The following is a 14,938-nucleotide window of genomic DNA, read 5'->3' as shown; positions in this document are numbered from 1 at the left end:
TCCCCTCCCCGTACCCGCCCCCTGGGTGCCGTCGGAGGTTGACAGGTCGAGGCTGGGAGGCTGCGGTGGCGGCGACGGCGGCGGCGGCACAGCCGGGCGCCTACGACTGGAGTCCCCATGGGGAACGCTCCAAGTCACAGCAGTGAAGACGAAGCGGCAGTCGCCGGGGGCGAGGGCTGGGGCCCGCACCAGGACTGGGCCGCGGAGTCGGGTACGACCCCGGGTCCCGGACCCGTAGGCCCGGCGCTGCCGCCAGCCGCGGCGCTGCTGGAGCCGGCCCGGCTGCGAGAGGCGGCGGCTGCCCTACGGCCTGCGCCGCCCTGCGAGTCGCTGGTGTCGAGGCACCACGGCGCGTTGTTGCGCTGGCTGGAAGAGCGACTGGGCCGTGGTGAAGAGTCTGTCACGCTGGAGCAGTTCCGGGAGCTGCTGGAGGCTCGCGGCGCTGGCGGCTCGGGCGAGCAGTTTGAGGAGGTCAGGGCCGGCGGGCGACGGAGGGAGCGGGGAAGGGCGGCTGCCCAGGAGGGCGTCAGTAGGTGGGCGGTGGCTTTGGAGAGGCCAGGCAAGAACCCTTAGGGTCTGCAGGTTCTTAGAATAGGAGTGTGAGTGTGCGGGAACACATCCGGGGCGCTTGCTAAACTGCTCTCTAATCTTAGTTTGGGAAGCCCAAACCAGGCTTGCTCTGAAGATCTTTACAAGTCCAGATATCTTTGCATATTGTTGTACTACAGATATTTGTGCTGTTGCCTGGCGCCGAATCAGTTATTCTCTGGGGCCCCTTGTAGGGAAAAGAGGTGTAGAAGATTGAAGCAGTGGCATTGAAAACCATTCTGCTGTATTGGCTTCTGGAAGTTTTTGCAGAGCACCTTCTGAGTCTAGTGTAGGCATCTAATAAACGTGGAAAGAGAATAAAGTATAGTGGAAAAACTCATATTCTAAAAGTCATTCACAGCACGCAAAAATGAGGTTTTCCAAGGCACATGTTTTAGATTCTTGAACCATTTATGTTTTACGCATTTAAACCCCCATAGAACTTAAACTGATAGCCAAATACCAGGTTTTCTGTGAATATTTATGATTACACAATTTTTGGTATAGTTACCAACATTATCTCTACTAAATCATTAACAAAGCAAATTTTGGTTAATAGTCTGATCCAAGGTCACCCCGTGACTACAGCCTGAATCTCATAATTTAAAAAAAAAAAAGTTTATGTCTCACAACCTCCTTCTTTGGGGCCCTATTTTTTTTTAACTTCATGAGATTTTTGACCAAAAATTTACTTATTTGTGAAAATGGCTAAGCCAAGTAGAATTTCTTCAGTGTAAAGAAAAGGTGAGTACATAAAGCTGTAAACTGACATGCATTTGTCATGCCAGTAAAAGGTGTTGTATGCTTTAATTTTTTTATTTCATTTTTTTTAAATCTCAAGAGTACACATAATACTTTCCATTCTTAGTGAGTGCCTAGGTGTATTATGAGAATATGAAGTATTGGTAAAAAGAGCGTTGCTGAGCCTTGCTCAAGGCATTTTTGCACATTTCAAAATTGTCCAGAGTATAATGGAGAGAAACAGTGTTTACATTGTGAGAATGTCTTGCAGGACTAAAGCTGCAGGTGGAGTCTGTAGAAATCTTGAAATTTAAGGCCAAGAAATCCTCAAGTTATGGTCCAGAAATCTTTAAGGGCTATGGCATTATTCATTTGTTCATTGAGCAAATATTTGTTCGACATACACTGAGTACCAAGCACTTGAATGATAGTGGACAAAGCAGATTCTTGCTCTTGAAGAATGTGTAGTAGTGTGGTAGAAAAGACAGACATTACCCTACCTAATTGTACATGTAGTGAGTGTGATCCAGTAGGGTGTGTGAGGAATAAATAGCAAGAGTGTTTAGCCTCATCTAGGGAGTCAAGGAATACTCACTTGAGATAGTAGGGTAAAATCAGTTCAGATTTAAAGGGTGAAAAGTAGCAGACAACAGACAGGAGCATGTAGCAGTGTTTCAAGCAGAGAGAATTACACCAAGTTCCAAAGTCCAGAAAATGGAAAATCTGGGAGAAGTCTGATTTTTTGCATTAAGATTTTTAAAAAATGGCTTCACGGGACAGAAAACCCAGTATATCACTGGTTTATATAAAAAAGAAGTTTATTTCTTTCTTATTTAAAAGTCCAAGTAGGCAGTCCAGGGTTGTTACAGCAGTTTCATAATGGTCAGGAACCTGGGCTCTCTCCATCTTGTGCTGCTATCCTTTGCAGGCATCTTCTACTCTTCGATCCAGATGACTGCTCCAGCCATCATTCCCACATTCCAACTGGCAGGAAAGGGAAAAGGAAAGGAGTGGACCAAACCTTCTCACTTAAGGGCATAGCTTATATTCCATTGGCCTGAACTTAATCACATGTCTCCATTTAGCTGCAAGGGAGGCTGGAAAAGATCTGTATTCCATGGCCATACAGTCAGCTGAAACTCAGGATTTAATTACTGAGAAAGAGGAGAACAGGTATTAGGTACATATAGCAGTTTCTGACTGATATAACTAGATCATAGAATGCAAGAGAAGTGAAATGAGGCCAGAGAGTAGATAGGGGCCAAATCATACAAATCCTTTGCAGTCTCTACTAAGGAGTCTGGAAACAGTGAAGCTTTAAGCAAAGTGCCATGATGATTTTGGCTGCCTTGGAGAGATCCAGCTAGAAAAGGGTCAGAGTGGACCCAAGTGGACTAGTTAAGAGGCTGTTGTGATAGTGCAGGTAGGAGATTTGGTGACTTGGATTGGTATGGAGGTAGTGACAGTGTCATGAATCAGAAGTTCTTAGAGAATTCTTGGATGTGGATGGAGGATTAGAAGGAGAAAGAAATCAAGAATGAATTCCACATTGCTGATTAGAGTGATTGGAAAGATGATGATGCTGTTTATTGAGAAAGAGAACATTTTCCAGAAGGGCAGATCTGGAGAGGGAAATTGAGTTCAGTTTTAGCCTTATTAGTTACTGTGTCCATAATATGCTGAACCGAGATTTCTTGTAGACAGTGGGTGTATGTGTCTGAAGCTTAGGAGAGAAGACTCCAAATGAATTTGTACCTTGAGGTTTTATGAGAAAATATCCACATTGTTTCCACGTATTCTTACCAGTTGTTTTCTTTTCTCAGGGACCATGAATAAAAAGATTGCACTGAATAAGAACTTTCTAATGGGTAGTCCACAGACTATTTAATATTTAGCATAGTTAAATCCAGAGGCCATTCAGCCGCTGGAACTTAAGAAATATATGGGAAGTAAAAGTTGTGAATGATTGTACCTTTGTATTAAGAAACATGAAATTGCATAAGTCACATATGGGGCAAAATTGAACATTAGGGAGTCTTAAGCACTGCAGCAAAAACTGGTGATTTATAAAATGTTTTGTTATTTTTAATTTTATAAAAATCCCTGGAACAGTCTAGAGCTATGTGCCAGACTATTCAGTATCCATACACAGAACTCACAAAGGGTGTGCTTGAAAGTTTTTCACTTCAGTATAATTATCTCACCTCACAGACATCATTTTCAAATACCTGGTGCTTTTAACTTACACCAACCTTGTGGAGCAGGTAGAATGGTAATGGCCATCAAATTCAGGGAATAACTAGGACTCAGAAGGATTCAGTGACTTACCTAAGTAAGAATAGAAATTAAGTTTTGACTCTGAAACTCAAATGTGCATCTTCTGACTCCACATTCTGTGCCCTTTGTCCTTCACAGAAATGATTCTCTGTAATTATTCTTTATTTTCAAGAATACATAATTAACTTTAAAATTTTTTCCTTCATGACAACTGGAGACACTGGAGCAACTGAGCAAGAGAGGGAGGTCAGAGAACTGTGAGTTAGGGGAGCATTCTTATGTCCACACCCATACCTGAGTACCCAGGGGTTGGAAGTCTCCATGACAAGGCTCATCCAGCCTGTCTGCTTCTCTTCTTCGGTACCTAGAGGTGGCTGGATGATCTGCTGTGTCATGGTTAGGGACAGGTGTCAACTTGGCCAAGTTGTGGTACCTGTTCATCTGATTGGGCAAGCGCTGGCCTGTCTGTTGCAATGAGGACATTTCATAGGATTAGGTCATGATCACGTCAGCTACATCCACAGCTGATTCCATTTGTAATCAGCCAAAGGGGAGTGTCTTCTGCAATTAGTGATGCTAAATCCAATCATGGGAAGCCTTTTAAGGAGGACTCAGAGGAGACAGGTTGCATTCCTGCTTTGGCTGGTGAGCCTCTCCTGTGGAGTTCATCCAGGCCATCCATTGGAGTCATCGGCTTCGCAGCCTGCCCTGTGGATTTTGGACTCTGCATTCCTACGGTCACGTGAGACACTTTCATAAATTTTATATTTGCAAGTGTTCCTTGTTGATTCTGTTTCTCTAGAGAACCCTAACTAATACAGGCTGCAAAAGGACAGTGGGGCTGGAAGGCACAGCTGTGGGTGGCAGTGGAACAGTGGTTATCACCACAGGTTTGGGCTGCAGTGGTGGCTTCCGGTGGGCAGGGCTTTACCTGCAGAAGGATGAGAGGTGGGAAGAAGGTAATGTCAGGATCACAGGCCTTGCTCTTTAGGGACCCCCGGTGTTAGGAGGCCCCATTACCTGAGGAGCCATCAGGATATGGGCCCATGCTGATCTGGACAGCTCCAAATGGTGGAGCTTCTCCCAGGAGGTACCCTGGAGGACCTGGGGACTCTATCTTCATTTCTAGTATCTCCTCTCTTATGAGGGCCTGTGTGAGGCATTGCAGAGAGATATGAGTCAGGAGGTGTGTTGAGGAGCGTTGAAAAAGATAAAGTTCTCATACCCCTAAGAGTCAAGAGAAACTCACTGGAGAACCTGGGTGGGAGGAGAGGAATCTGATGCTCACCTGGCTGGGGGACTCTGCTGAGAGCAAAGAAGCCTCAGAGTTGATGGAGGAAGATGGAGAGACAGGCTCTGTCTTGGTCTGTACATCTGCGGCGTGACAGGGTAAAACAAAAAGCTGAATATCGGATAAATGCTAAAGGGGAAGAAGGTTAAGATAGGGAAATGAGAGACATGGTCATAGGCGAAAAGACAGAGGTTCAGAGAGGTAAAGTGGTAGGGCTAGGTTTTGAACCCCAGCCTCCTGGATCCAGAACACACATTATTAACCACTTTGCTAGTTTACTTCTGCCATGTTGCATTTGATGCTGAGCACAACTCCCTTTCTGGAAATCCTCTCTGCTCTCTCTACCTCCAAGATACTTTACTCTTTTCTCACTGCAGTGTTCCCTTGGTGTGATGGTTTGAAGCTGTATGTACCCCCCAAAAACCATGTTCTTAAACCCAGTCTATTCCTGTGGGTGTGAATCTTGTAAGGAGGACCTTTTGATGAGGTTGCTTCAATTAAGGTGTGGCTCATCTCAATCTGTATGGGTCTTAAGTGTATTATTAGAGTCCTTTGTAAGAAGAATGAAATTCAGACAGAGAGAAAACCACAGGAAATAAGATGCTGAACATGAATGGAACCCAGAAGAGAAGGGACAGAGAAGGAGACTCCACCATGTGCCTTTTCATGTGGTAAGCTGAGGACAAAGGATCACCAGTAGTCAGCCATGGAACACCACAGTCTTTGAGGAGAAAACCTCACCTTGAGGATGCTTCAATTTGGACTTTTTTCCTAACCTCAAAATCATGAATGAATAAATTGCCATTGTTCAACCTGAAAAAAAATTTTTTTTCCTTCATGCTGTTTGCTAAAGCTACGGAATGCAATACACCAGAAATTGATTAGCTTTTATGAAAGGGATTTATTTAGTTACAAATTTACAGTTCCTCAGAGGAAAGGCAGCTGGCTTTCACCCTAGTTCCTCTGTCACATGGAAAGGCACATGAAGACGTGTGCTGGCCTTCTCTTCCAGCTTCTAGTTTCAAATGGCTTTTCCTCCTGCATCTCCAAACATGTGGGTCTGTGCAAGCTGTGAGCACTGAGCTCTGCTGAGCTGCTTCTCTGTCTTCTGACTCTACCTTTTAAGCCTCCAGCTGATTTAATTAAATGTCACTCAGTCCAGAAGGCACTCCCTTTAGCTGACCACAGATGTAATCAGCCATAGATGAATTTACATGCTGATAATTTAAGTCCACAGCAACAGAACAACTGGGCACCATCACCTAGCCAAGTTGACACCTGAACCTAACTACTACACTAAGGGAAGCCTTGGATGTAATCCATATTGGAGAAAAAACATGTATTTTTCTTGAGGCCTATTTATCTATATTAAATTTGGAGGGGGTGAGGAGAATTGGGGCTTGAGTTGGTATTAAATTTGGTGACTCTCCCTGGTTAGTTGAGGAGGGCAGGTCTGATTCAAGGTGAAGGCTTAGCCAAGGTTTTAAAAACCTGATTGTGATCATCTCACAGTGGTTGTCTTGTCTATAAGTTAGGAGCAATTATATTAGTAATACCCAAAGAAAATAAGTATTAGCTGTGTATTTGATTCTGTGCTATAAAAATAAGTCTTAGATGTGGGTAAATAAATGCTTCTGTGCATTAATTCTACATCTAAGTTTATGAAAATGTATTTTGTAATATTTTTATACCACCTAAGTGTTTTTGTGAAATAAAATGTCTTTACAGGAGCAAGAAAAATGAAGAATTCTCTTTATTTTTATGAGAGCTAGCATGGTAGAGCGGGTTATTATTGGTATGCTTTATTTACTGTCATAATTCTATATTTCCAAGGTTATATGGAAGGTTATATAAGGTTCTTTGGCCTCCTAATTTGCATGGCCATCCATGTCCACTCAGATTCCTTTGACCTTAGGTGCTTAAGGTGGTGTCCTGAAATAATTCTCAGAGTAGTACCATGGACCAAAGTCTGAATTATTATCATTTTACAGTGCGGTCACACCTTCTCTCATGATTGGTGTGGTCCAGGGAGAAGGACTGTTTGGTTTGCTCACAGGGAGTGATATTGAATGGATCTTTGTGTAGAAGAAGACTAGGGCTAAAATTAAATTCTTATTTGATATCAGAGATTAGAGATTAGATATTTGTGCTCTTGATACACTATGCTAATCATGTAGATTCTAGGGCAGAAAAAAGTGCTGAGCTCAGGGTGATAAAAGATGGTTTCAAGGTAATAATTTAATATGAGTGGGTGTTACTGTATTAATTTGCTGACTTTGCTATTCATTGGGTGGTAAGCCTGAGGGGAGGACCATTTTTTCTTCTCTATTTATTGTCTTAGCACAGTCCTGGCTCAGAGCCAGTGCCCAGTAAGTATTTTTTTCTCCCAGTGGTACCCTCAATTTGATTTAACAGAATGAATAAAGTACAGACCTCACTTGCAAACCTCATATTTATAGTCATTCTGTAATCTTTTAATGATAGATAAGACTTTTTTCTTGATGTCGAAGGAAGCAGTTAAATATGGTTTTAGTGAAAACTTGAAAAGGTTCTTAGTCACTGTTGGGTTTAGAGGAAATTTGGGAAAAGCCCTAATGGTCATCTTGGTAATATCATGTCAAAAGTATTAATGAACTAATTTAGAATCGCTTTTAGCCCAAGACCAGTGCAGATAGAATTATGCAGGTGTGAATGTCTATGTTTTTGAAACAAAGTGTGAGAGACATGTATGTGTACTATAAAGATAACATCTTTATGTTATCTAAGCAGACCTGCAGTCTGTGTTATCTTTATAGTACATACTATAAAGATAACACAGACTGCAGGTATTGCTTCCCCTCAACTTGGAGCATGTTAGAGCTCTCCACTGCCTGTGGGATGAAATACATATTCCTCTGAATGGGTTGTAGGCCACAGGCTGGCCCATCTCCTCTGACCTCATCTGCCTCTGCTCCCTTGCACAAGCTCTGTGTGCTAGCCAGTAGACACTTGCTTCTCTCAACTCTTTAGGATTCCCCACTTTGGCAGCCTCACTTGCTCAGGAACTAACCTGCCTTGTGGCATGACTCAGGTGGCTTCTCTTAAAGCTATTTCCAAACCCACCCCTGAGGCTCCTACATTGCCTGTTTTACCTTACTCTGCAGCTATACCGTGAGGTCCCTGAGCCACCCACCTGCACAACTATACACAGTAGGCCAAAGTAAGTGATGCCATTGGTGGTGATGACTCAGTGTAGATGAATCCTCTTTTGATCTTGGGTGACTTGGAGATTTGAGAGTATTGTATGCTTTGCTGTGGGGGAGATGATGGTATGGCTTCTTTGGAGAAATTCACAGTCCAGAAGAGCTATGGAGGAAAGGTCATTACTCTGTTTTACCTTTCCCTGGTTTCCAAAATACCACCTCATCATGGTGCTGTCTTGCTCCCCATGGCCTTCAGAATCAAATCTGAGTACTAGACTAACATTTAGGTCCTTGCTACCTTTCCATCCTTACCTCCAAGTGCCCTTCAGCCAGTCTATTCCATTTACTGTTCTCCATGTGTGTGAAAACTTTGTTCTTAGCTTCTTTTCTGCCCCCATCAGCCCTTTGCTCCATCCTCAGCCCTATTCATTTTCAAAGACCAGAGAGAAGTACTTAACAGTAGCATGGAGTTTGGTTTGGGAAAGACTTCACTAAAGAATTTGTGTGGTAGAGGAGAAAAGGAATATTCCAGTTGAAAGGCATAGCATGTACAAATATACTGAGGTGAGAGAGAGCATGGCATATTTCAAGAATGATACTCCTTTGGCTTCTAGCCTAGTGTCTTTTGTTTTTTTAAGTAAAGGAGCATTCATTTTCTCCCCCAACCATCACTTTTGCTTTCTTCTTGTGCAGTCAAATTCCTTGGAAGTGTTTCTGCACTTATTTGTCTAACCCTTCATTTTTAATGAATAAGTAAATACTAGGGGAGGGGGCAATAAGGGGTGAAAAAAATGGGTAGACTGTAATACCAGTGGTCAGTGAGAGGGAGGGATAAAGAGTATGGGATGTGTGGACTTTTTCTCTCTATTTCTTTTTTTTTTGGAGTGATGGGAATATTCTAAAAATAATCATAGTGATGAATACACAACTGTGTGATGATATTGTGAGCCACTGATTGTGTACTTTGGATGGACTATATGGTGTGTAAAGATATCTCAATAAAAATATTTTTATTATACCTAATGAGAAAAAGTATTGCATTGTTTCATGAAACTTTTATATCACTTCTGTGTGTACTGGGTGATAGTGTTAAGTGTGTTTCTTATAGTGCATCAGCTGATAAAGCATGAGAAGCACTGCTCTGAGATTTGTTTGCAATCCAGAGGGATCCCAAAAGGGACAGCCAGAATGGGAGTGAGACTAAATCCATACCAGATGGAGAACTGGTTGAAGAAATGGAGGGTTTGGAGGAAATTCAGAGGACCTGATGACTGTTCTCAATAATCTGGAGTACTGTCTTGGGGCAGAGAGATCAGATGTCTTTTCCGAATGACCCCTGAAGTTGGTAACTTTAGGGAGCTAGGTTTCCGTTCACATGGGAGAGAGAATTGTTGCTCTCAGAATTGGCTAGAGCTTTCCATCACTGATAAGTGAAAACAGAAGGTGGGAGACCACTTGCAGAGACATTGGGCAGGTGGTTCAGATAACACACCAGCACATATTTTAAGAGACTTGTAGGTCTCTTCCAATATGAGAACTTATGTAGATCTGGGATGATCTGTCCCCTCCACCCTGAGTGTTCTCCAGTGGCCTCGTGATGCCCTTAGGATAAGAGCTGAATTCCTTAGCCTGCTCTTCCAGTTGCTCTATTCTAACTTTTGTCCTTCTCTTCATGTCCTTCCAGCCACACCAAATGGGTGCTCTTTCTCATAGCCCGCCATGCACTCTGTCTCAGTGATTATCTACTGTTCCCTCTACTGAGGGAGGCCTCCACTCTTCATATGCTTGCAAATTCTTGCCTATGCATTAAAGCTCAGTTTAAGATTGTTTTTTTTTTCTGGGCCATTTTCCTTCAATGCGCCTCCCTATCCTGGCTGCTGAAGTACCCTCTTTGCTCAGAGAAGAGCGGTTTTAAGTCAGACAGACCAAGATTCAAATACACGTTCTGTCATTTACCAGCACTTGCCATGTGGTCTTGAACAAAATATTGTCCCTCATCAGTCAGATGGGAATCACATTAGTACCTACCTTTAGGGTTGTTAAGGAAAATATGAGCTGATCCATGAAAAGTGCTTAGAACTCTGCTTAGTAGTAAATGCTCAGTAAAAATTATGATGTTTATATTCTTACTTCTGCTATAATTATCACACCTATCGTGTTCCTGTTGTTGGTTTACTGATCTATCTCCTCCTAGACTTTGAGGGTGAGGATTATGCCCTACTTACCTTTGTATATACAGTCGAGCACAAGGTCCAGTAGATAATGCCTGCTTATCAGATCAGGTATTGTTGAATTAGTGCATGAGTATGTTGAATCCTCTGTTCTGTGAAATCCTGTGAAACAAACTAGGTGCTAAGTGTTAGACTTTTAAAACATGAATGTTTCTATAAGGACAGTTTCTGAGCACTAGGAAATTATGTATTTATTTGGTGAAGCTTAGCAAAGCTGTCCTGGTATTTTTGGGCAGCCAAAATGTCTTTGATCTTTGCTTGAGAATTCTTTTTATCATATTCATTAACTATTGACAGACCAACGTCTTCAAAAATAGAAAAAATGTTACTTTTTGTAGCCTTGGAATTGTTATTAGCAATAAGTGGCAGGAGTTGTGCAGGAAGTTGTGAACCATGTAGCACTTAATTTGCAGGAATTTTTGGTGGCAATAAAACGAAAGAGATGCTTTGAGATTTAGAGAGAGTGAGCCTCACATTAAAATTTTTTTTTTCTTTATTAAACATAGCAGCATACACAAACATTCTTACTGTATGATCATTCCATTCTCTTTTTTTGTATATTTGTCATCATGATCATTTCTTAGAACATTTACATCAATGCAGAAAAAGAAATAAAAAGAAAACAGAAAAAAATTCATACATACCATACCCCTTACCCCTCCCTTTCATTGATCACTAGCATTTCAATCTACTAAATTTATTTTAATATTTGTTCCCCCTATTATTTATTTTTAATCCATATGTTTTACTTGTCTGTCTACAAGGTAGGTAAAAGCATCAGACACAAGGTTTACACAATCATACGGTCACATTGCGAAAGCTATATGCAATCATCTTCAAGAAACATGGCTAGTGGAACACAGCTTTACATTTTCAGGCAGTTCTGTCCAGCCTCTCCATTACACCTTAACTAAAAAGGTGATATCCATTTAATGCATAAGAATAACCTCCAGGATAATTTGTATCAATTATTTTGTATCAATTTTGTATTTTGTATCAATTATTTTTGTTTAACATGATATCCAGCCTACATTCAAATTTATACACTTGGCCCAGAAATGCCCTTTTAAAGTTGTCATATCTATTGTGTGTAAAATTTTATTTAGAGGGGAAAAGCCACTTAAAAGAAGGAAAAAAAAAAGGTTTAAAACCACTCATCCACATACTCTTTGAGACCAATGGAAGAAAGGTTTCTTTGATCTGGAACTGAAATTTTCTGCAGTGCGCAATCTAATTCACCCAATTGTAGAGCTCATTTGAACAACTGAAACACAGGGAACACAGAATAAGAAAGAGGCCCTTTAATCCTGTATAGATTATTGTAATGCCTGGAAACATCCTAGAGTATATTAACGAGATAATCAGAAAGTATTGACAAAGTCCCCTAAGGGAGCATGGAAAGGCTATGGAACTATTAAACCTTACCATCAGGGAATCCCATGATACTGTGTCAAACTTAGGGATACCCAAATCAGTAGGCCATGCCCTCGATCATGAGGCTTATTCTTTTGTCGCTTATGTAGGTAGCGTAGAAGCTTAGACTACCTATAGGCATGCCTAAGAGTTATCATTAATTTAACCCCCAATTCTCTGCCAGTTGTCTAAATCTCCTCTAAACACAAACATTCAGTATATTCAAGCACATTAGTGTTCTATCAATTTCATCTTCTCAAAGACTACATCCTTCCAATCTGCTTCCATCAGTACTTGTTATTCTCTAGATCTGCACACGTACCTTAGACTCTCCATCAACCTGGTGATCATTTTTTCTCTTGACAGAATCCCATTTTCCCCCTTTCTTGGTATATTCCTTCCTTCTAGAGGACCACATTCCTAGTGGCTATCTGAAAAGGGAGACATTAAATAGTACTTTTTTTTTTAGACCTTTGCAGGTACAAGAATGTCTTTATTGTACTCTCATATAGCTGATGGTGTTTGGGCTGAGCGTAGACTTGTTGGGTTAGGAACAATTCCCTGAGAATGTTGCACGCACTCCTTCCATTGCCTTCTGGCTTCCATTCTGATTCTTGGCCTTTGACATGGAAACTGTTCTCCCAGGAAGTAGGAACTTCTCTTTCTCCTTAGTGTTATGCAGTTTCCTGTGATGTACTTTCATCACTGTGCAGGGTATTCAGCCCCTTCAGTCTCCAGAATTCATGTCCTTTAGTTTGGGGAATTTATATTGAATCATAACAGTTGTGATTTCCTCCCCTCCATTTTCTTTGTACTTTCTTTCTAGAACTTTTATTATTTGGATGTTAGACTCCCTAGACTGGTCTCCCGATTTTCTATTTTTTTTCTATCCTTGTTTCCATCATTTTGTTTTTTTGCTCCATTTTCTGGGCAGTTTAGTTAACTTCTACTTTCCAGTCTTTCTGTAGAGGTTTTCATCCTTCCATCTATTTATTTTTTTTTTCATATGGGCAGACTCCGGGAATCACACCCAGGTCTCTGGCATGGCAGGCGAGAACTCTGCCACTGAGCCACTGTGGCCTGCCCTCTTCCATCTATTTTTAATTTTGAATTTTTTTTTCTGAGTGTCCTGCTTTTAGTAATAGTATCCTGATCTTTTACGATCACAGTATCTTTTTTTTATTAGATGGTGATTGTTGCACAATTCTGTAAATATGGGAAAATATTAAAAACCACTGAATTGTACACTTTCAAAGGGTGAATTTTATGGTATGTGAGTTATAACTCAGTAAGCTGGTATTAATATATCTTTTTATTTCCCTGAAGATAATAATAATCCTTCTGAACTTTTTCTCCTTCCATAGTCTTTCTTTTCTTCAAGTTACTTTGTGCTTCATGTTAAAGCTTTTCTCAAATGTCTAGTGATCCTTGGCTCTCCACTGTTATTAAGAATGGGGACTCAAAAGCTGGATGCTTTTGTGCCTGGCATATGCTTTTCTACCAGGCATATGCTTTTCTACCACTGAACATTATAAGATGAATTGGCTGGGTCCTTTCATTGGGAGAACCCCAGTGAGATTAGATCTATTCTCTCAGGCCCATCAGGATCCCCAGAGAAGACTTGTCCAGTCTCCTGCCTAGAGGTATGAGACTGGCTGCCAGCATTCCAGGAACCCTAGAGGAAGGTTGAAAGTTTTAACATTTAGCATGTAAATATTAATCCCCCTAATTTTGGTGTAGTATTCCCACTTTCAGCTGTGCCTGGTATCTCTTAATCCAAGACTTTGTATGAATCTCATCAGAAAATCAACCTCCAGGCTTCTGCCAAGACAGGGGAGGAAAGCTAGGAGTGTTTGGTGTTTTATTTTATTTTATTTTTTTTAATAGAAAATTTTAAATATAAGAAAGTAGAAGAGTAGGGTGGACTCCCACATGCCCTTTCAGCCATTTTCAACAACTACCAACCTCACCCACTTTATCCTCCCCTTACCTATATTATTTTGAAGCAAATCTTGATTTATGTAATTTCATCCATAAATATTTCATTATGTATCTCTAAAATATAAAAACTCTTAAAAACGCACATATACAATTCCATTATAACTCCGTTCCCCTAAAAAAAAAACACAATAATTCTTTAAGATCAGCATTTATCTAGTCAGTTCTAACGTCTTTTGAAAATAGACTTTTAATTAATCCCTTACCTCCACTTTCAGCAGTGCTTATTGCTATTAATGCCTAAGTATTTTGGGAGTGTGGACTGTAGTATAGATCAGCTTACTTCTCAGCTTTGCCCACTACCAGCTTAGGATTCCATCTTTTTGTCGATTAACCTGGTTACTATTTGTCCATCTCTTCCCAGCTTCCAAAATTTTGTTGCTGTTGTATCATCTCCTATTCTCTTTGTCCTTGTGGGTTTATGCTTAAAAAGAAAATTCCTTTATATATTGTCTTGTGGGATTTCAGGAGGAAGCAGAGTTAAATGCATTTGTTCAGTGTGATGGCTGAACACTCCTGACAACTTGTCCAACTGTTGCTCTGACATCTTGAGGGATGGGATGGGCATTCTGTTCCAGAGCCTCCAATCCATCTTTATACCCCACCGATGACAGACAAGTCCGTCTTCATGATCAGTCTGTCTTTATGATTAATTCCTTTTCCCTCAAAATTCTATATAGTAATATGACCTTAATTTTAACTGCCACTTTCCTCCGTCCCATGACAGTGCTTCAGTCTTTGAAGCAGTCTTCTTTTCTCTGCCCTAAAGATTCCATGGCCCTTCCATTGTTTCTCACAGTGGTTCAGACAGGTCACCACGGTCTCTTCTCCTCTAATCTTTTCTGTTTCATTCCCTTTTGGTGTGTAACTTCGATTTTTTTTTTTTTTCCATGGGCAGGCACCGGGAATCAAACCCAGGTCTCCGGCATGGCAGGCAAGAACTCTGCCTGCTGAGCCACCATGGCCTGCCCACTTCAAAATTTTTTAAACTCAGTTTTCCTGATTGGATCTGATCAGAGTAGAACAAGATAATATCTTCTCTCTTGAACATTATACCTTGATCCTTTGATCCTTTTAATTTTTTGGATAATCTTGTTGGGTCGAGGAGATAACTAAAAGAATATGGCAATCTTTCTCTCACATGTTGTTTCTAAATTCTCTTTCCCCCATCCTGTATTTATGCCCATGATTTTTGGACCCAAATACAGGAATTTGCA

General features: G+C 41.1%; 1 protein-coding gene across 8 annotated transcripts in view; it reads left to right on the top strand.

Annotated features, from left to right (window-relative positions):
* Window positions 1-5: 5 nt before the first annotated feature.
* Window positions 6-14,938, top strand: part of ZZEF1 (zinc finger ZZ-type and EF-hand domain containing 1) — a 170,255-nt gene continuing 155,322 nt past the window's right edge. For 4 of the 8 annotated variants that reach the window (XM_077165584.1, XM_077165586.1, XM_077165583.1 and 1 more), the window contains exon 1: window positions 6-471. In XM_077165584.1, the coding sequence (XP_077021699.1) occupies window positions 118-471 (354 nt within the window). In that variant the 5' untranslated portion in view covers window positions 6-117. The remainder of the gene's footprint in view (window positions 472-14,938) is intronic. The other 4 variants (XM_077165590.1, XM_077165587.1, XM_077165585.1 and 1 more) reach the window with 1 other exon arrangement.

The sequence above is a fragment of the Tamandua tetradactyla genome, chromosome 6 (assembly GCF_023851605.1).
Source record: "Tamandua tetradactyla isolate mTamTet1 chromosome 6, mTamTet1.pri, whole genome shotgun sequence".
In the NCBI taxonomy this organism is placed as follows: Eukaryota; Metazoa; Chordata; class Mammalia; order Pilosa; family Myrmecophagidae; genus Tamandua; species Tamandua tetradactyla.
Note: the sequence above shows the minus strand (reverse complement) of the source record. Positions and strands in the feature narration are given on the sequence as shown.